The sequence below is a fragment of the Enoplosus armatus genome, chromosome 5 (genome assembly GCF_043641665.1).
Source record: "Enoplosus armatus isolate fEnoArm2 chromosome 5, fEnoArm2.hap1, whole genome shotgun sequence".
Lineage (NCBI taxonomy): Eukaryota > Metazoa > Chordata > Actinopteri > Centrarchiformes > Enoplosidae > Enoplosus > Enoplosus armatus.
Window position 1 is genome coordinate 8,346,117 of NC_092184.1, and position 23,082 is coordinate 8,369,198.

The following is a 23,082-nucleotide window of genomic DNA, read 5'->3' on the forward strand; positions in this document are numbered from 1 at the left end:
TCAAATAGTAGTACCTCTTTTTAATATTCACTGCACATGATCCTACAAGGAGTGACCTTAATGTACAACTGAGGTTGGCCATGGTAACAGGGTTAACTCTACCCTCTACTGGCAGAACATGAAATCCTCTTTTGCTTCAAATGAAATCCAACTTCTCTGGTGAAGAATTACACATCAGTGTGGTACAAAGGCATTTTACTAAAAACAAAATACCAAAAAGGTATGACTTATAGATTTTATACAGTCTTCTTCCACACAAAAACTCTGGTGAGGGAATAAGCTCAAAAATACAGACTTTGCCTTTGTTTTTACCTTCAACTACCAAGATTACAGACTTAAGCATAAACTACACAACTTCAAATATACAAAAAGCTAGCAAACTGCTACAAGCACATACAGTATTTACAGCAAACAGTCTCTCAGCTGGTGAACTTGAAGGTGCATGGACCACATTCAGAACACTGTGTCTTGTTTTTCATTGTTTAGTTGACACTAAGAAAAGGTTCTGGTGCTGTAAAGTCTCAACACAAGTTTCTGCACCCCCAGTTGTTCACAGCAGTCCTTGTTGAACCAGATGTCCTGATATTTATTAGTATCTGTCACAGTGGTTCAGCACCCTTTCCCCTCAGGTCCATCATTCAGCCGACATCTACCACCTCCCTCTGTGGAAGGGTGGACACCCAAACCCTGGCCTCCCATTTCGGAAATGCCTCCCTTCTCTGTCATCCATGCCCTCTGGTCCCATAGAAGGATGTCGATGGAAAGGAGGGCCATGAGGAGGAAAGGGCATAGGCATTCTGAACCTATCTGGTGGAAACATGGGTCCTGTGGGCATCATTTGTGGTGGCATGTGAGGCATGTTTGGAGGCGAAAGGAATGGAGGTAGATGAGGATTTGGCATGCCAGGAGGAGGCTGCAGAGGTGGCATACCAGGTCTAGGACCCTGCATAACTCCTGGACCTGGCAGGCTCATCACCGGTGCTGCAGGAGACCCCAGCTGGTTGTCGTTACCAACATCTGAGGGTGTACCTTTGTCTTCTTTAGAATCCTTGATGGACTCCTCTGAAGATTTTACACTTCCTGCTGCAAAAGAGGGTAAGAAGTTTTATTGATCCCCAGTGGGAAAAACAGACCAGAGAGAAAAAGTTTGAAGAAGTAACATCAAGTCAAGAACAGTGACTACACTGTAGCATAGATCGGTTCCGATCTTGTCAGATGATGGCTGAAAAGTCCCTAATATTTTCTTTTATATAACTGTCTTACCTGGTGCCAACTTTGTAAGATCAAACTCTGTGGGGATGAAAGGAGCTCCTCCTGGAGGCATGGATGTAGGGGACAGCATGATGGGGCCAGAAAAAGCAGGTGGACTTCTGATGGGTGCTGCCTGTTCAACCAGTGGCATCTGGAAGAAAAAGAAACACAATGGCATCCTATTAAGATTTAAGTAAAATGATCAAGAAAGCCTTCTTGAAGCACTGAAGTGAAAGAAGAAAGGATTAACATCTGACTCCACAGCATGAAGCAGCTTCTTGATTGCATCCCATTTGTATTTAATTTATCTTCGTCACAATATCTTAATGGGTATTGTTGTACACCATTTCTTAAAGTTTCCCCAATCATTTTCAGTAGACCCCTCAAAAAGTGTGGTTTTACGGTACAAATCACTAAATGCATCCATCCTTAATTACGAATCAGAATACAAAGCACCTTAACTGCCCAGTATGTTTGCTCAAGACACATTATTTGTAGGTGCATGCTGAAATAATGCTGTATGAAAATAGGATTTTTGGTGGAAAACAAGAAGTTATAGGAAATAGACAATTCTATAGTTGCCAAGTCCTCTTTTATTGAAATTAACTTCTGGAAAAAGAAATAAGCTAAATATGTTTTTTTTTTACTTACCACTTGCAGACATTGTGTGCAGTTTTTGACCCAACATAACCAGGTTCAAAATAACTTTTTTTTTTTTTAGTTGTATGGTATTCAATTCTCTGCTGTCCTCCTTCCTGGAAACAATCACGATTCAAGCTCTTTTTACAGCTTACAAGCATTTGTACATAAGACAAGGGTATAATTACGGTGAACAAACGGGGGTTGTAGTCACGTTTAAAATTTGTTTAATTTTGCGCACATCACAGCATCAAATACCATTGATTTGTATACTTTGTAAACACTACAACCACACAGTGAATAGACATTAACAAATTAACCTCGGAGGAAGAAGACTGTATATGGGAGGACGTTTTCTATTATGGAGGCTAATTATTGTCACAGGAAAGTTGGTGGAGCTGTTGGCGACTGCTGAGGGAGATTGACACCTGAGGTAAATTATCAAACCTAAAAAGGCATTCTGAGGGTGCAAATCTCCATCTTAACAACGCTGGACAATTCACTTATTTCCTATAATACCACCAAACAACCAAAATGTTCATTTAAATTTCTTGTTCCTACAAGCATACCTTTAGAATTTGAGTTACAGTGAACACAATGGCTTTGCTTTAAGGTAAAGGTGGAGACTGAGCAGGGAAGTGTTTAAGTGCCTGAGAGAGTACAGAGTTCACATACTCTTTGATTAGGAAAGTCAAACAAATATGCACAATCATTTGAACAAAGACAGACTGCCACCAAACTCTAAATCCTCTGTGATCAGTGTCACTGATATCACTGAACATGCTATATTGCACAGACCTACCAATTACTTCCTTTTAGAAATGACAACTGTACATAATAAGTATAATTATATTGATAAAACATGTATGTATATAACATGTTAATAGTGTGCAGCTTGCAAATAATTACTTAAATACAACTATAAAAAATATTGATAAAGCATAATTTTCTTCCCAGGCCTCCTAGCTGAGACAATTGTAATTATTCTATATCAGAGAAATCAATTCAATCAGGTTTATGCAGATATCTGACAGTGACCTCATGAAGAATATTCAATTTTAAAAGATAAGAATAATGTTATGGGTATATGAAATTGCATCAGACATATAGATTGTATAATACATACATAATATAATCTATAAATTACAAGTGAACAGTGCTTGGTAAATAAAGGTTATACTGTAGTTATGATATCAAAGTTGGTCAGAATGACAAAAGTTTGTAATTAAGTGACGGTGAAGTCACATCAAACATGTCAAATGTTAACAGAATCAAGTTCTATTGTAAAAGTCATAGTCTGTAAAGAACACAGTATCTAAAATAAGAAACATATCCATTATGCTACATGTGCTGTACAAGTTCCTGCATGACTGCACTCTCGAGTAATTAATATTGATAAGAGGCATAATTAGCGAGACACATAAATTAAAGGTCTTACATAAATGTTTAAATTTTAACTCAAATTACTCATTATATTTCTATTTTTTCCCAGATGGAAATCATGTGTCATGCATTCAATCCTACAACCCTAAATCTATGATTAACACATATTATATTTCTCTCCATTAATGCATGATAACTGTTGGTCACAGAGTCACTGAGCACATCAAGTTAAAACTCATAGCCTACCAGATGCTGCAATCACCTAGAGGTTCTGCCTTGCCTCGACATTTTCTCCTTGGTGTCAAAGCGGTAGGCAAACAGGCTACAGAGCAAGTTTATATGGAAATCTTGTTACTTATACAGAATGCAATATGACTGCGCAACCTCCCAATGCAAAACATCAGGACAACAAATACACAAAATACCCCGATTCATGGGGTATCGGTACCGAATCGATTCATGTGTTCAAAAATGTTCAGATCTCAGCAACAACAGATTTGTCTCACATCTGTCAGTCAAACAAATCTATTCCTGTTCCAACTAATCTTAATCACATGTAGTGGGATAAGATGATAAAAGCCATCTCTGCACAGATGAGTTTCAAATTAAACACTAATCACACATGAAATGCTATAGTTTTGGAAAGGTTTCCCCTGTCAATGTCAGAAAAGTTTTTAGTGAAAGAGCATTTGGAAATACATTACGGCTACTGTATGCAACATCTATAACAATTTTTGTAATGTCTGGTAGATCCATTTTCATCCTGACTATTTTTAATAAATCAAATGCTCTGAGAAAAAGTAATCTGGTGACTGAAACTGTCAAAGGATCTATAATAAGTCACTCTAAAATACGGATCCTTGGACAGTTTCAGGGATCAATAATAAGCCATTCTGAAATATTATGGGACCTGAATTTTGACACCCAATCAGAATTGTTCTCTGGAAGGAGGTATGTCATACATACATGTACACACATAAAACAAATATTCTACCCTGTAAATTGGTATATACAAAGGCATATTTGAATTTATTGAAGTAGAAATTCAAATATTTTAACCACTAGAAAAGAAGTTAAAGGGTACTATGTGTACTGTTAGGAGATTCTTGTTTGGCATCCTCCACTGGTATTATAAAAAAAACAAAAAGACAAACATTTTCACAAAGCTTGTCTATTTTTTCTACAAATAAAATGTATGCCATCATGCTAATTTGAAAGAGGATGCTTTAAATAACACTCCATACACAGTGGTAATGCAGTAATTTGTCCCACATCACAAGATGTGTGAAAATAGTAAAAAAATAGGCAGAGACACACAATATACTTACTTTGTATTTCAAGAGAGACTTTGGGGATTTCCCAGTTATTTCAATAATCTTTTTTATCCTGAAAACGCCATGTAGTGGTCATTAGAAGAACTGCAAGTATAAGCACTTAAGAGACACTGTAATGATTCTGAAATTGGCAGAGGCAGTTATCACTTAATTCACCAGGAGCCAAATCCAGGCCAGTAGTGTCAACTAGTTCTGATAAAAGCTTTGCCATCTTACTGGGTTTTTTTTGTTGTGAATGCAACAATACAAAGTAGCCTGAACATTGTTGGGCATTGCATTTAAAGATTGGATTTTACTGCGTATTTGACTGTTAACCTCACTCCAGAATATGGTGATGCTCAATCAACTGGTTTTCATTTTAATAATTTGTCATAATCAATGCTGGGTAGTGGTGTACATTTCTGTCTGCCACAATGTCATTTTTGATACTGCCATTTGGGGGCATCAAAGGTCGAAATTTTCGAATCCTACACATAGTGGCTTTAAGTTTACCACACGCACATGCCTGAACCCCATTTGAAGGGTGGTAGCACTGAGGGAGGGGGTGCATTTCTCTAAAGTTGCCCACAGCAGTTTTAACTAGTTCATTTTATATTTTTTGGCAATAAATTACTATGGCTTGAAGGATGTGAGACAGACACAATTCAGATTTTACTAATTGTTTTTCTAATGGCAAAAACAAAGTCCTCGCACCAAATTTTTCCAAAACAAGGTATATATATATATATATATCATAATTTAACTACCTGAAGCAATGAATGGGAGGGAACATGACAGATTATAGAAGAACCCGTCATTTTGTTTTATATGTGAACGATCTTTAATGCTGTATAACAACTACTAAGATAGATAGATAGATATAGATACTAAGAACAGAAAAGAAAGAAAACAGTTCATGAGTCAAACGGCCTTGATGCAGCCAGTAACCCAGGTGCAGCAACAGAGGGGTCTGCTCTTACCCTGTTGTTTCACTCCATCAGCAGAAAATACAGGATATCTGCAGCTCCATTTTTCCTGCAGGTTAATTCCACTGAGAACCCCACGAGCCAGGCAGCTGGGCACTGGATCTTTGATCAAGACTCGTATCCCTGACAGGTTTCATCTCAGTCCTTTCACTCGTCAATATAATTCCTTTGTTCTTTGTTTATACCTGCTACTTATAAGACATGTGAAAAGACCGTAATGAGGCAACTCCACAACAAACTGGCCTTGATATCTTAATTATTCATGAGTAAAAACAAAATTTCAAAAGTCCATTTTATTATGAATGAGCCTTTCATTACCTTCCAACCATTGCACAATATGATCCAAAAGTGGGAATCCTAACATCCAAAGGTGATTTCTACAACACTCACCTTTGTGAGGCCTCATGTGAGTGATGTTCTCCACACATGGATCTAGACCACTGTTGTACTACATGATGTAACTGAAGAATTCCCCTTTCCTTGAAATGTCATTTGATAAGAACTGAAAGGAGAGGACTGTTCAGATTTGACATTATAAGCCACGTTAACGACTGAGCTACATGTGGGAATGCTCCAGAGGGCTAAGAGTCAGATCTGTGATCATGTAGAATATTGAGCTTTTTCATGCAAAAGTTAAAACAAGTATAAATAGAGAGCAGCTCGAGGTTTTACAACATGACACATCACATTCTGAATTTCTTGCTCTCCTTACTTCTCCTGTCTCTCACTCACATTTACAAATACTTATTTCTATTCTAAGCACAGACTCGAGGATGTCACAAAACAATTTGTGAAGACAACCTAACGTGTAATTACCATCATCTAGAATAGTTTGTTTAAACAAACTAATTAAAATTAAGCGTACATGTAAGTGATGAGTGACTTGAAACATACATTTTTTTGAACAAAACATTTTAAAATAAGAAAAAAAGCTCTTGATTTATGCAGTTACAGAACACTTCTTTACTGACTGCTGCATTTTGAAACAATCTTTATTCCTATTATTTCACATTCTATATGTCCTTAACGTGCATGGGGAATTACATAAGTTTGCAGTGTTCCTTGATTTAACAGTTTCTTATTGGCTGTTTGTTTTTGACAATCTTGTTTGCAGGCCACTTCCCATTCATGTATACTAATTTTATTTTTAGAATAAAACTATGTAGAAAAGAAGCTATATTTCCCACAAAGCTCCCAAAAGGCAAACATTGTGTTTAATTGGCCAGAGGTTAATATTTTGAAATGTATTCCATGTTAACTGTACATAAGCCATCTTTGCATTCTCTGTAGTTAAATTGTTGTTTGTTAGAAATGAGCAGTAAAAACTTTTTATCTTTGGCTTCCAACTGTATTTTTTGTTGTTTCTTTTCATACCTTGTCCACTTCATTCCAAAGGCTGACATTACATTTTTTCTCGTATCCACTTTCCTTCAACATGCCTGGTTACCTGTAGAAGCAATTGCTAATAGTTGCACTGGAAATAACCTATAATGTCTGTTTGGTTATTTATCCATGGAAAATTGATAAATATGCTACCAAACATGGATTGTTTTTTTATTTTTTACACAGTGCAAGACGTACATGCAAGAAATTATATTTAACTTTCTGACCTTTCAATGGAATACTGCGCTCATACAAACATTGGAGCAAGGTTGCAAAGTGATATTTGGAAATGAAGGAAGTTGTGTACTGTATGCAAGATTAGAGATCATTCACTTTGCCTTGCAGTGAAAAGAACCAAACTGTGAAAGGAACTGAACCTTTGTAGGTGGTCCAGGGGAATACTTCTGAGAAGAAACCTTTTACAATTTTAACATGTAAATAGAGCATCCTAACGAATTCTGAAATGAAAATATGGAAAAAGATACATGCTGTGCTTGTATTTTTAAGCTAGTTTGGGTATGTTGCAAAAAAAGTGGTCCAAGCTCTGTCAACCCCTCTGAGTTGAGTAGACATCACCTGAACAGTTAAATTCAACTGCATGATTTCTTCTATCTGGCACTGCTTAGCCATGCGCCTTTCTTGCCACCTCTTCCTCGACCACTTCTCTCCTCCTCTGTTGCACTAGCAGATGGCCGACAGTGAGACACCACCCTTTCAGTGCAACACACACTGGCCATGTCACGTTAGTTGAGGTGTTATTTGACACCCGTACCACACACCAAACATGCCATACAGAAGAGCCAGTCAAGGTACAGCAGCTGGGATGTGCCGATCCAGGGAGCAAATGTGATGAAACTGCAGCTTTTCTGGAGAGTTGACGCGCATTGATGTTGGCAAAAAAGACAGTGGCATGTCCCGGACACACACATGGGTGCCAAGACGCCGTCAGTGTGTGGGATTATGCAGAACGTAATAATAGTGTGGGTGTTATAATGCACGTCTGCATGCAGTTTGTCTGTGATTTGTGAGGGGAGAGCGCTGAGGCAGAGGACCAAACATGTATATGCAGAGGTAACTCCCAAAGAAAAATACTCTGGATGTCATAATGCATGCAAAACTGCAAAAGTGCCAAAGGGTGACGAGTTTGCAGGTATTAAAAATGGTTACCCTGAGAAAAGCAGCTTTTCGAAAAGCCATGTCTTCGACCCAAAGAATTCAAACTCCCTCTAAAAATCAAGAAATTGGAATTATGTGGGTAAGAAAGAGACCTGCCACAGAACTTTTTGAAGTGACTGGACAGAAATTTAAAAAAAATGGTACCGCTTAAAATTTAGAAGGCTGACAAGTACAGATTCTGCAAAATCCAGAAAGGCACAGAATCAGAGGGAAATTTAGAAAAACGGGCATAACACCACAAGACCTTCTGTGTTTTTCCAAAGGATGAAGGTTGTCATAACTAATAATTGGACAGAAAATATGACACCTCTTTGCCAGCCTGTCACATCCAATAGAAAGACCTACACAGAAACATCAAGAAGAGTGAAAGCATATCATCCTCCTCAAGTGACAGTCCCTGAAGGTGCTCCAATGAAATTCAGTCATATATGGTGGCCTTCACATATAGAAGACAACTTAAATTTCTTAAATTCTCTTTATAAAAAGTCACAAGCAAGTGCTTTCTTAAGATGAATATTTACTCATTAATCTTTGCTTCCATGTCCAGAAAATGGCCAGGTGGGTAAACATGAGGGCACAGTGTGCAGTCTATGGGTGTCATGTTGCCTGTCATGTTATTTTTTTGCAGACATTTGGGACAAACAACACAAAACATGCATGTGGCCTGAGATATATGAACTTTCTTCCTTTTGTTTCAGGTCTGGAACTCCACATATTCAAAGTAGAGGACACAGCAAAAGTGTTAATAATAATCCAAATTCAAGTCCCTTTGACTGTATGCTGCCCAGTGAGGAGCCAACATGACAAGGTTTGGGGAAGTGTCAAAGAATTAAGTATCTCTGCTCGCTAACTGCCCTGAATTTGCATCATGCCAAGAATGGCACTGCAGTAAGAACAAGGTCAACTTGTATCTTTCATAGCTTCTAGGCCAAGTTTAGGCCCAAATGCAATACATCTTATTTTGTGTAATTTGATTGAGCAGGCAGACATTTAAACACACATCCCTATTTGGCCAATAACATTTGGTTTTTTTCATTATTGCAAAAAATGGAATTTAAAGAGTAGATTTGAAATTTTCCAATCTAGTTTCAAGTTGGCAGCTCCTTTCCATTAAATGCTATTATATAAAAACTTCAAATCCACAATTACGTTCGGTTGATCTTTAACGATGTCCCAACAACTGAGTCAAAACATGAGCAAGCATGAAAAATGGCAGTCAGTAACAAAAGGATACCTAAGACTATGTCTTTGAGTATTTTTGTTGCTTTTGTTAAGGATTGTCAAATTTTCCCCTAATAATTCGATCAATGGCAGGCGCTCAAGCTCAATGTCGAGTATAAAGAAAAGCACAGATTACTGAAACTGAAACCTGCTGTATGTAGTATAAAATAGACTAAAAGCATTCGGAACCACCTCTTTAAGAAACATACTTGGACGTGGCAGATGTTATTTCTAAGTAATGTGAAAGGTGCCATTCACATTCATGAACAGAGAATATTACCCTTGCCAAAAACAAATTCTAAACAAATTCAAAAATCATCTCTCCTGTTCAGTTTTCATTAACAATTGGCGGGTTTAGCACAATATTTAGCATAAGTTGCTAACGGTGTTGTCGGCTTACCTTGTCTCCCACTTGGACACTCTTCCTCCCAATCGGGCCTTTAAGTCCCACCAGCAGCCAACAGTCAGATACTCTCGACCTCAAGACATGTGAGCAACCTTTCTTCACAGTGAGGTGCGCAGTTTAGCTGGCCTGCTAAGTATGTTCGGTTGCAGACAGTCCACCTGGATCATGTTTTATTGAAGCTAGTTTGTTTACCATTTATTCTGCATGTTGTCACATGGACCTTTTGGTTTGTTTTAAAATTTTAACAAAACTGCTAATTAAAACAGACTTTTGACTTCATATCGGATAATCACCTGAACTGTGAAAAATGATATTTTTCACATTCATTTTTTTGCTTTAACTGAAGCTCACTATCAGTTTCTATATTTATGAGTTTAGGGTTCACACAAATTGCAACCAAAACACAATACATTTTCTCACCAAGAAGCTGATTCATCTATTCACCCAATCATTCAACCACTCTTGGATGGGTATGAAAACTTTTATAATTAGATGTTGATCAGATTACTTTTTATAAACAATTACTGATAACTTTGCCAAACCCAGACATCAGGATAATAGAGCTTAGTTACTGAAAAAAGAGAAAGAATAACAGAAATGCTTCCCTCTACACATACCACAGTAATTAAAGTTTTTTAATTACTTTATTTGAATAAGTTATACTTCACAGTACAAGGTTACCGAGTGAAGGTGCAAATATTTTGCAAAGAAAAGGGAGAAATGAATGAATAGGCATTGCTGATTTTAATGTCTATCAGCAGAGGAGCTTATCTGAATTGTGGTAAAATGTTCTGCTTTTTTGGTGACTGAAACAACCCTTATGATGCAAAGAAAGAAATGAGTGACATGCTGACAACCCCTCATAGAGGGTAAATAATCTGATGTTCATTTAAGACAGAAACGTGAAAATTTCTCTTTTCATAAAACAGTTTAATTCAGCACTCCAAAATACTATCATATCCCACATCTGTTGCACATACCTTGACTGAGAAGGTTTTCTAAAAGCACTTCAAGTCTTTGGCAGTAAGTTGTGACGTGACCATTACAGGCTGTCTGACCTTTGAGAAACTTTCCCATGATAAGAATCAAGCTCAGTGTTCAACGTCAGGACAACACAATGAGAATAACTGAGTACTCCCAAACTCCCGTAGAAAGTTGAGCTGCTCAAAGCTCCAACATTTTTTAGTATGAGCGTAGAAGGGGAGACAATTCTTAAGCGTTTATTATGGGTTTCTATGTAGGGTTGAGTGAATGAATACATCTGCTATTGGCTGTATCTATCCAATTTATGTTATATAATAAGTACCTTGATAATTCAGAACCATCAACAATCAAAGTATCAAATATGACACAAATAACTAACCTCTACACAAACCATTTGCGTGCCATTGAGTGGCTTTTCAAGAGATATCGCATGGGCATTAAAAGGGTTCCATTTAAAGCATTTGTCATCCACAGTTATACTTCAGTCGTGACAAATGGAATTCACAAGCCCACAAACATTCACACATACACATAAACCCAACTACTGGCCAACAGGTAAATTTGCAGCCCTTTTTGACGCTAAGTCAGCTGTTGCTGCTGGCCTCGAGATCAGCAGCCTATTTCAGCCTAGTGCAAACCAGACCAAATAGTGTAAACCACTCACAGTAAAGGTGTAGAAGCAATCAATACTGACCAAGACAGTTGGTGATAGCATCACTACTGACTAAGCCTAAGCTAAATATTTCAAGAGCACATGCAGTTTTACAAGCCAAGATTATTTCAATGCTTTGGCAACATTGTTTTTGAAACTTTCTTTGAAAAGAATTGAATAATTTTGTGTTCTTTGACTGGACTTGGCTGGCCAAGTATTTTCTTAATTTGAAAATCATCAAAATAATTTTACCTCTATTTTGGCTGTCATGGTATCTTTGTATGAAATGTCAGTTAGTTTAACCATTAGTAAATTTCACCAATAACATAGCAGAAGCATCAGTAATGTTACTATGGTTACTTATGGCCTAATATAGACTTCAGCTGCAATTTATAGTATTACAGTGATTTCACTGTTGACTAGAACTAGTTTTCAGGTGTCTCAGTACACTATTTTAATAGACACATTAGAACAAGGTATTTCTCCTGATCCATGGTACAAGACCTGATAAAAGCTAAGTAAGCCTTGGAAAGGTGTGTACACTTTGATTTGCAGAGTATTCCTCACTGAATGGGGTAGTATTTCATTGTACTTTTGAACATTGTACTGCACAGAGCTATCACAATATCGCAGATAAGATTTAGTCGTTCACTTGGGTAATTCCTTTAAATTCAAACTTGCAGTGACTTAAGTTTTGAAGAGAAGATGAGAAGGTGGTTCAGATAAGCTCCACTACTCATATGCAACAATAATTTATGTTCCTTACATCCTCCAAAAGAAAGATTGTGAAGTAAGCCTCCAACATCAAGACCATTAAACCAATACAATAATGGCACTTGTAATATTAAAAAGAAGGTGTTTAAAGACTGTATTAGCATTACCTGAATGTGAGCAGTGATGGTTCCATCTGCTGGTACACATTCCAGCGCTCCATTTACAGCTGCTTGCTTATTGAGGTCCTTGGCATTATTCCACTCTGTGCACAATGGAAAATACAATAACATAAGGGGAACTGTTTCCAATAGCCTGCAGAAGGTAAATTTGGCCATGCTGAAGGAATAGCTAAGTGTTTACCTGGATTTAGTGTCTCTCCATCCAGTATACCCCCTTCCCGATAGATCTCCAACTCCTCAACTTTGACTTTGCTCCAGGGGATGTAAGTAACTCCCCGCTCCACATCCCAGAACTTTTTGTGCGCCGATTTTATACCTTTGTTCAAAGCCCAAGCAATCTAGGCAAAAATGACATTAGCTATAATTATCATGTTAACAATCACCACTAAAATAAACAACCAATATAAAACTGGAAATAAAAGCAATCGTGTAAGAGTTTATGTACCTTAACTGGTTTCTGATTGACTTTGTATGACCCCCTACTGAGTTTGTTCAAGGCTGTATAGGCATCTTGTCTGTGAACCATAACAATATAAGCACAACCCCTCGGAGGAATCATCTGGACATGGAGAAAGCAAAAGGTAATGGTGAAACTTTTGATAATGTTATCTTACGATCATTGAGGATTACCAGTATCTTTGACTTGAATTGTCCAAACTTACATTGATGGACTCAATCTGGCCAAACTCTTCCAAAAGGGACATCACGTCGGACTGCTGAGTTTTCTTGTCTAGTTGTCCAACCCAAAGTGTAGTGCTGCAAACTAAAAGCAAAATGAGATTAGCAACTGGTTGGGGGGGTGAATGACTTAGGTTTGGTTTAACTTCTGTTTAAATGTGAATGCTCAATGCTATTTTAATGGTATATGTTGCCAAGGATAGAGTTGACTTGTAATTTACGGCTCTGACTACTCAGATTCCCTCGGCAACCAGAAAGCATGAAATGCTTGACAAATGTGGTTTGTCCAGTTAATGGTTACCCAGTTTCGCTGGAAAATGAAAACGCACAAAAAAGCTTGTTACCCTTGTTATCAACCAATTGCCCTGTATTAAAAACACCCCAAAACAAAACATATCCCTTGTTACCCCAACTACAGTTTACACTGCTACATACTGTACATCAAGATTGCATTTACACTTGCACACACTCCAAAGACGTGGTCTGGCAGTTCCCATCATATTCCGGTCACAATGTGTTCTGTGTGCATTTACAACACTCAATAACATGCGTTTTTTCGTATCCATTCAGGATATCCAGATATAAATTGTGTATTAGTGTCAGATGAAATGGAGTATACGTTGCTAAGGAATCCCAACATTTAGCTGGCTCTTGCTCTCTCTTTTTTTTTTTTTTTTTTACTTTACTTTACATCTTTAGAAAATATGAATCAATTTTATACAAACCTGTTATTTTCTGTGACAATGAGACAAAATAAAAAAATTGTATAATTGATGTCACTTTTTTGGGTATAGTCCAATTGCAGATCATGTTGACCCCGGATATGAGATTAAAATATGGAAACTAATTCCATTGAATTTGGCGACCAAAAGTTGCCAAGCCAGGTATACATTACTCAAAGTTGCTGTGGAGCCATGAACATCTCGTCTTTGGACTTTTAGATAACCACAATACTGAGGAATACTGAGGCTGCAGTATTAGTTAGGACTTCAAAATCTTCTATCTGCTGCTCTTGTTAATCATAATTTTGCCATGGCTAATCGAGATTGTAATTGATGAGTAGAAAACACTGTCATAACACTGGTGTAACTGCATTATGCACCAAAAGTAGTGTTAAATCTAGCACTAAAGTACATGCCTTAGAAGAATGTGTATGCATGAAGTCAAGCTCATCTTTTATAACAAAAACTTTTACTCTCCTTCTAAATGCTTATCAAACCATCATACAAGTCAATCCAAATCTTTGAAAAAAAAGTGCAACTAGGGATGTAAGTTTCAGTTAATTTTGCTTTTGATAGCCTGACACCCATTAACCGGTAACTAACAGGTTAATTTTTGAGAAAAAACGCCACGGAGGCGGGGTGGCTGTGGCTGAAGTGCTTCACCCAACTAGCTCTTTGAATCCCTCGCCATCTACCACACTGACCTGTGGGGTATCGGTCTCAATTATTCGGCACACTGATGGCTACGGACCGGTGCACTTCACACTATCTCCCCCCCGGCTAGCAGCGACGTGATCTTTGGCTTTGAGCCAACCTCACACATGGCAGCCGGGTACAGGCACATTAATGTGGTACAGCATTGTGTTAATACTACTACTAAACTGAAGAGTAGCATCACACAATTTACATTTGACTTTGTTGCCTTTCTGGAGGAAATGGTCCCACACCAAGCTTAGTTTAGCGCATTTAATTTTTAACTTCAGACTGCTAGCTAGTGAAGCCGTTAGCAGAGTGTGTATGCAAATTAGCCTATAGATCGACATGATTAACGGGTCAAAAATATTGGCGGTGGTTAACCCATTAATGGTTAACCGTTGACATCCCTAAGTGCACCATCACTTTGGGTTCTGGTAGCACTTGGCTGTATAGACTCAAAAACAATCAACAAATCAACTGATAGATATTTGCCCTCTGTAGATACACAGCAATGTGGTTTCAAATTATTATAATAATGTCCCATGTATGTAGTGGTGATTCCAACAGTTCAGTGTACTGTAAGTATTATAACATCATGGACAGATTTGTTTCTATTGCAGCACATACCACTGAGTGTCTGGCTCTTTCTGCTCGGTAGACCTTTCTGTCTGCGCTCTCTGTCCTTCTCTCTTTCACTCCTGTCCTGAGAACGAGAGCGAGATCTCCACCGACATTCTCTGGAGCGAGAACTAGAGCGTCGATGCCTAGACCTTCTTGAGCGGGACGAAGATCTTGATCTTCTTCTCCTGGGAGATCTGAAACATGAAAGATTGAACCAGGTAAACATGATGTCAACAAATAATGCAATTCCTCAGAGGAAAGTTATCCTTTTCATCATTGGCTGAGCAGGAAATGACAACATGAACACAGAGTTCTGGCAGTCCACTGCAGCAGCTGAGTGTGTTAGTGCCTGCACTACACAGCACTAAATGCTCCATGCATTCTGATGTGTAATTTACCCTTCAGGGTGCATTGAGATTACCAAATAATTCCATAAGCCATTGCAATAATGACAGTAGTTGCAAAATAAGCTTTGAAAAGTGTAACATAAAAACTATGACAAACAGAACTGTATTTGAAAACATCAAACTGAAATTCACAGCACTACACAGTTATCTGTGATGACCACTGCCTCTTACCTGGAACCAGATCTGGATCTTGATCTCCTGCCATGGCCTTTGTGTCTGCCCTCCCGCCTCATAGTTGAGTCTTCTCTTGAATTTCCCTATTAGACAATTATGACATGACACTTATTTTTCCCCAAATGAGTGAGCAGAGGGTTCCAAGTTCCAATTTAAAGAGTTCACACCCTGGGTCTCAAATTCAAATGTGGCACAACACAGAAACTTCCCTGCAAATTGAAGTAGCCATGGCACTGTCTTGCTTCAACTGTACTAATGAGAAAAACTAACTTATGGAAGAAAGTGGACATTCAAATGCAAATGCATGGAACTTAAACTGTCTCTCACAAGAGAGACATTCCATCAGGTTAAACTAAGATTTGAAGGTTTGAAGATTTACCCGCGATTGTGAATAAGCTTCATTTATGGAATGGTATCCATCTGGCATCATATAGTGTTCACCATGACTCATTCCTCCACCGTGCTGAGGGACAAAGAGACAGCCACAGGGGATATGGTGTTGAAAGTGGAGTTAAAAAACAGGCACCACAGGGCAACATCATAAGATCAAACATAAGAATTTGAAGCATTCATCATTTTAACTATAATTCTGGCATGACATCTCAGTGTGAAAAGAGCAACATTTTGCTTCAGCATCAACATTTGCTTCAAACAACTTTTGGACAGCGTGCTGGTATTATACTAAAGAATTGCTATATTTGAGAGTTAGTGGAGTTATTATATAATGTAGTTATAATTGGATACCTCTATACCACCAGTCTGTCCCATCATATGTGGATGAACATTCTCTGTGTTTGCCATCTGACCAGGAAACTGGTTAAACACATTTTCAGGAATGCCTCTGTCATGACAAAACATACACAGATAGTGAGTCTGGGTATTACAAACCTGCAAACAAAATAAAACACAACAAAGCAAATTACACCAAAACAATTATAATTGTAGACCTTTTTCACAGGAGATTTTTGACATATAATGGCATGGAAAGCGCAGATGTGGTTCACAACATTAGTAAGGTCTGCATTAATTTTAGGACTCCAGTTCCACAACCTTGGTGTTGTGCATGTTGGCTCATTGGTATGGCTTACTAGGACATTTTAATATAACCGAGTAATCGATGTTCTTAGTTTCCCCTGTGCTTTTAATGCTGTGACAAGTCAATATCTGTACAGTCCACTAACTGATGTGTTTCCATCCACTGGTTTTATGCACACTATGAATGTGTATGTGTATGACAACTAGAATTCACTGCGATGTAAAACTTGGCACAAAATGTGTAAATAATGACACTGTGGGAGCCATTTTGCTTATTTGTTAAAATTCTTTAAAATCACATATACTCCTTCTCCCTCATTGAAAAATCCAGAATCTATAAATATGCAAATATTGTTCATTTCAAAAGGTTAAACTACCAGACACAAGATGTCTCATACTTCACGAAACGTAAATTCTCAGTGTTTCCACATCACATGTGTTTAAGTTACATACTAGACCAGGAAAGGCTTCCAAAATAGTTGTGATGTCACAGAATCCTCTCATAGATACAAGGGTTAAACTGAGATTTGAGGACAGCAAAGAAACTTTCCTCCTTCAGCAGAAGAGTGTGAAAACAGCCTGCTAGTATCTGGATATATATAATTCTGCAAATCGACAGTAAAACAGCAAAGTGATGGAACAATAAGCAAAACATATTGCTGGAGGGGGGGGTTTAACATGCCTCAACTCCACCAGAAAGCCCAAAAAACACAAAACAAACAAAAAATACCTTTTCAAAATATCCACGACAGTAGCTGAAGAAAACACACATTGATCACATTTTCTTTTTAACAACTGATTGAAAAGACAGCGTGTATTACTACATGTTGTTGCAAACAAGGTATATTCTTTCAGCTGTCAAAGGTGAACTACCTGCAATGGTGTGGTACAGTGCATCCGGAAAGTATTCACAGCGCTTCACTTTTTCCACATTTTGTTATGTTGCAGCCTTATACCAAAATGGATTAAATTCATTTTTTTCCTCAAAATTCTACACACAACACCCCATAATGACAACGTGAAAAAAGTTTGAGATTTTTGCAAATTTATTAAAAATAAAAAACCTGAGAAATCACATGTACATAAGTATTCACAGCCTTTGCTCAATACTTTGTTGATGCACCTTTGGCAGCAATTACAGCCTCAAGTCTTTTTGAATATGATGCCACAAGCTTGGCACACCTATCTTTGGGCAGTTTCACCCATTCCTCTTTGCAGCACCTCTCAAGCTCCATCAGGTTGGATGGGAAGCGTCGGTGCACAGCCATTTTCAGATCTCTCCAGAGATGTTCAATCGGATTCAAGTCTGGGCTCTGGCTGGGCCACTCAAGGACATTCACAGAGTTGTCCTGAAGCCACTCCTTTGATATCTTGGCTGTGTGCTTAGGGTCGTTGTCCTGCTGAAAGATAAACCGTCGCCCCAGTCTGAGGTCAAGAGCGCTCTGGAGCAGGTTTTCATCCAGGATGTCTCTGTACTTTGCTGCATTCATCTTTCCCTCTATCCTGACTAGTCTCCCAGTTCCTGCCGCTGAAAAACATCCCCACAGCATGATGCTGCCACCACCATGCTTCACTGTAGGGATGGTATTGGCCTGGTGATGAGCGGTGCCTGGTTTCCTCCAAACGTGACGCCTGGCATTCACACCAAAGAGTTCAATCTTTGTCTCATCAGACCAGAGAATTTTGTTTCTCATGGTCTGAGAGTCCTTCAGGTGCCTTTTGGCAAACTCCAGGCGGGCTGCTATGTGCCTTTTACTAAGGAGTGGCTTCCGTCTGGCCACTCTACCATACAGGCCTGATTGGTGGATTGCTGCAGAGATGGTTGTCCTTCTGGAAGGTTCTCCTCTCTTCACAGAGGAACTCTGGAGCTCTGACAGAGTGACCATCGGGTTCTTGGTCACCTCCCTGACTAAGGCCCTTCTCCCCCGATTACTCAGTTTAGATGGCCGGCCAGCTCTAGGAAGAGTCCTGGTGGTTCCGAACTTCTTCCACTTACGGATGATGGAGGCCACTGTGCTCATTGGGACCTTCAAAGCAGCAGAAGTTTTTCTGTAACCTTCCCCAGATTTGTGCCTCGAGACAATCCTGTCTCGGAGGTCTACAGACAATTCCTTTGACTTCATGCTTGGTTTGTGCTCTGACATGCACTGTCAACTGTGGGACCTTATATAGACAGGTGTGTGCCTTTCCAAATCATGTCCAATCAACTGAATTTACCACAGGTGGACTCCAATTAAGCTGCAGAAACATCTCAAGGATGATCAGTGGAAACAGGATGCACCTGAGCTCAATTTTGAGCTTCATGGCAAAGGCTGTGAATACTTATGTACATGTGATTTCTTAGTTTTTTATTTTTAATAAATTTGCAAAAATTTCAAAAAAACTTTTTTCACATTGTCATTATGGGGTGTTGTGTGTAGAATTTTGAGGAAAAATATTAATTTAATCCATTTTGGAATAAGGGTGTAACATAACAAAATGTGGAAAAAGTGAAGCGCCGTGAATACTTTCCGGATGCACTGTATATGAAACATGCTTCAAAGTCTCAACCTAAAAGAATATGCTGTGCTTTTGTCCCTGCACTTTCATACAAAAATGTATCAGCATATATAAATTTAAATGAAACTCACTGTGACTGGGCACTGCCTTCTTTAGCCGATATATCATCAGGTTCATCATCATAGTCAAATCGATCAAGGAGTTTCTGAGGAAATATAAATATATTACACAGTTAAGTAAATGAGTTTACACATGATCACAGCTGGTAATGTTGTGACACTGAGCTATGCTATTACCTCAGCTAAAGAGCTTTTCTTTTCTGTGTGTCCACTGTATGGGTTGAATTGGGCCACAGGCATCTGGGGTGGGTTTGATATGTTGTTTGCAATGCTGGCTGCCAGAGTCTTATCTGCCTGCTGGAAGTTCTGGAGCATCCTCTGCAGCTAGAGGAGGGAGCGAGAGGTGTCATTCAGAATTCAAACAATTATTTAACTGCCATAATGCAGAGCTACTGGAGCACTTAAACCAATGTATTACTTACCTCCTGACCATGGGGGGACTGAAACAACTGTGCCACAGCAGCTAAGGCATCAGGACTGGGTAGCTGGGGCACAGCAGGCACAACTGCGGCACTAGTGAAAGGAAGCTGTGTCTCTGGTTGGGGGTCAGTGGGAACTGTTCAGATACAAGAAAAAGATTAGCATCTTTTGCATGCAGTTCATCAAACAGTGGACAGATTACAACCTCACTTTCCTTCACTCTCAGGTAATACTAAAGTGCATTGTAACAAACATTGCCCAAAGACATTTATATTAATTTCTCTACCTTCCGGTGCAGGGACAGTTACAATAGCTCCACTGGCCATGTCCATCAGAGGCTGAATGATGTCCATGTCGAACACACCATTCTTCTGCCACAGGTTCAGGACACGGAGAATTTTGCTCTGATAAAGAAAAAAAAAGTTATTTTTTTTATCATCATTAATTGTAATTATATACAATACCAAAAGCATAAACATAGAGTACCTTATCATCTTCTGGGCATCGGTAAAGGTTTTGAAAGGTATCTGTGAAGTTCTTCAAGAATCTGGGTCCAAATACGTCCTTGTCAACACCAAACTGATGTCGTGACTGTCGAACAATGGAATCGACCACATACAAACCAGGGACTTTCAATTCTGGCTTGCACTGATTGAAACAACAAAACAACAAAAAAGACAATTTATTCCTATTGTCTCATAACAAATTGCATTTAAAGTGCATTTTGAACTCAAATCTTTACAATGTACAGTTAAAAGCTGTATAGTACATACCTTCTTGATGAACTTTTCAACAATCTGGACAACATGTTTGTAAAGCTAATAAAAGACAAAAATTCACATCAGTCCCAGCATACTAGATAATACTTCAATCATGCAAGATACAACCATATAGGTCAAGAACAGTAATCACAAAATTCTAATTTACCACATGACTTCTGTAATCAGTCAAATAAGCATCAGATTGTCTGACATCAAGTAAAAGATTAAGCTGCCATCTTTAAATTAGATGGTAGGTTTTTATCTGACATTAAATTTCCAAGTTCCAAATGTCTCAGCACCAATTAAAACCACGCAAACATCACATTTAACCAGTCATGTTCAGTTAATTTATGCTTTTGGAAATATAACACCCCAAAAAAGGGATTGGGTTTGCAATAAAGTAAAAGGCTTATTCAATATCTGAATTTCTACATCATTTACTCATCTCCTGTAGCCACTCTTAACATTACGCCATGGAGAAAAGCTTTCAAAGGTTTCAGCCATAACCTGATACACTTAAGCTAAATATAAAGAGAAGACCAAATCTAAAAATAGAAAATACTACTAACACCGCATTCTACAAGAGTTGTATCTCTACTCTTATGCTCAGTACATCCAAACACATGTCTTTTCAATCAAATATTGATATACATACCATATTCCAAAATTCCCCAATTTTCCAATGTCCATCTATGGTTTGTCACTAGCCAGCAGAACTGCTTAGTTGTTGCTCACTCACTGACTAAACAGTATGTAGCTAGTGAGATAAACCTTTTGGTAGTCATATCTTAGTCAATTGCAGCCACAGAACTATGGGTACCTCCTTGTACAAAGTACAAACCTTTGCATCCAGCAATCCACACTACCGGAGGTGCGTAATTGATGTTAAAATTATAATTTATTGGCATAGCATACCTTGAGGTAATGCGAATCAATCTACGGCAAAAGCTTTTGACTTTTGCATGATGACAGATAGCAATATCTACCACAAATAAGGTAAATTATCATTATTTCATTATTTACTGCATATCATAAACCCCATAGTGGGTCAAATCACAAGTCACAATGCTTTGGGTATAATGACAGTGTTAAATTCTAAAACAACTAAATCAAAAAGTCTAGGAGAGCCCCATTTGCATTAGCCACTCATTAATATGACAATAAAATTGATACAGTATTGACCTTACCTTGATAGCTTTGATGGCTGATTTTGTTACAGACATCATCTTCGCACGGGATATTGGAGGCTTCATGTCAATCATGGAGAACAACTGTTTGGTTTTCAAAAAAAAGATTACATCAGTTTGTTTAAAAAAGGAAAAATACTGGTATACAATAACATTTGAAAACATGGAATGTCCTACACAGCCACTTCCCAATGGTAGAACAGCTAGATTTTTCCATGTAATAAAGCACCGTATGTGTTGTTTTTTTATAAACCTACATATCCACAGACTAATTGGCATTGGTAAATACAGATTGTTCCCCATTCTCAATAGGATGTCTGTTCTATACTTTATAAAGTTCACAATGTACACACATAACCATATTCAGGCAACTGTGATTGAGAAGAGCGGATTTAAGTCTACAAGACTAACTCAAAGACAATGATTGTTGATTACCTCAACATATTACTCAACAGAAATGCAAGACATTTTTGACGGTTACTGTAGCTTAGATCTCAAAAGTAACAGACACTCTGCTTCGACAAGAATGCTTAAGGTATAGAAATCATGTCAATGGTTACTGGTGTTGATTTGCCCGCGACCATTGTTTTGGTCAAACATGGGTTGAATGCAAGTTCAATATCTTGATCCATACATGGGGCTTATCTTTAAAAGCGTCATGGTAGATTTTGAAAGCAGCAAACAGATTATTATAACACCGAACTCAAATGTGACACTTAAAATGAACCACTAACAATTCCATGCATTGTGTCCCACCACCACAAATACACGACAGTCCCAAGTGCTCGGGTGGCAACAATAAAATAACAGGTATTTACCAAATGTTCTGCTTAACTCATGTTGGTTTAGTGTGTGTTAATAACAATGGACTAAGTGACATCGAGCTTACTCATGACAAGCAACATTAGTGGATAGCAGTGCTAACGTTACCGGGTGACTCAAAGGTAACGTTAACGACGGCTTTATTTGACGCAGGACACACAACTAATCTTACAGCGGGGTATAAAACCAGAGGCTTTAATCTTCCTGCACATTTTAATGACACCCTATCGTGGTCTCAGTGGTGTGACGTTAAGTTAACAATTAGCCAGACACTGAAACCACAGGCCTCGTAAGATTAACGTCAACGTACAAGCGTTTAACTCGACTGAAGCTAGCGGCGAGCAAATCCAATCAAGCCATGTTTATGTTTTAATCGACCACATTCAAATTAACTAGCGTTTCCTCAAAGTGAATGACCAATTCAGCTATTAACGTTGAATATAATTACTATTGGATTACAAGTTAGCTAGCTTTAACGTTAGCCTTCGGGTTTTGGTTAACGTTAGCTCTTTGGACTAGGGTAGAACACTAACAAACTTTACCTCCATGTTGAACGCGTTCACTGCATCCATGACGGTTTGATATGCTGAAAGCCGGTTGACGAACGTGTCTACTCTACCCAATTACAACCATGTGTAGTTATATAGCAAACAG

The 23,082-nt window shown here is 38.3% G+C and overlaps 1 protein-coding gene across 1 annotated transcript; it reads right to left on the bottom strand.

Annotated features, from left to right (window-relative positions):
• Positions 1–23,082, bottom strand: LOC139285577 (SR-related and CTD-associated factor 4-like). The gene is made up of 18 exons (XM_070906164.1): positions 22,971–23,082; positions 21,607–21,690; positions 20,432–20,476; positions 20,145–20,306; positions 19,945–20,062; positions 19,661–19,794; positions 19,416–19,562; positions 19,251–19,324; positions 16,330–16,426; positions 15,965–16,048; positions 15,583–15,668; positions 15,011–15,198; positions 12,950–13,050; positions 12,733–12,846; positions 12,469–12,625; positions 12,276–12,370; positions 1,264–1,402; positions 1–1,083 (listed from the first exon to the last, which is right to left on the bottom strand). The coding sequence occupies exons 1-18, from the start codon at positions 22,998–23,000 to the stop codon at positions 650–652; spliced, it is 2,289 nt and encodes a 762-aa protein (XP_070762265.1). The 5' UTR covers positions 23,001–23,082; the 3' UTR covers positions 1–649.

Excerpts from the sequence above, each read along its gene's own strand:
- LOC139285577 (XM_070906164.1), bottom strand. The coding sequence starts at position 23,000 with ATGGATGCAGTGAACGCGTTCAACATGGAG. Across the intron at positions 20,477-21,606 it reads CAGCCATCAAAGCTATCAAG|CTTTACAAACATGTTGTCCA; the intron begins GTAAGGTCAATA and ends GTCTTTTATTAG. Across the intron at positions 15,199-15,582 it reads AGATCCAGATCTGGTTCCAG|ATCTCCCAGGAGAAGAAGAT; the intron begins GTAAGAGGCAGT and ends TTCATGTTTCAG.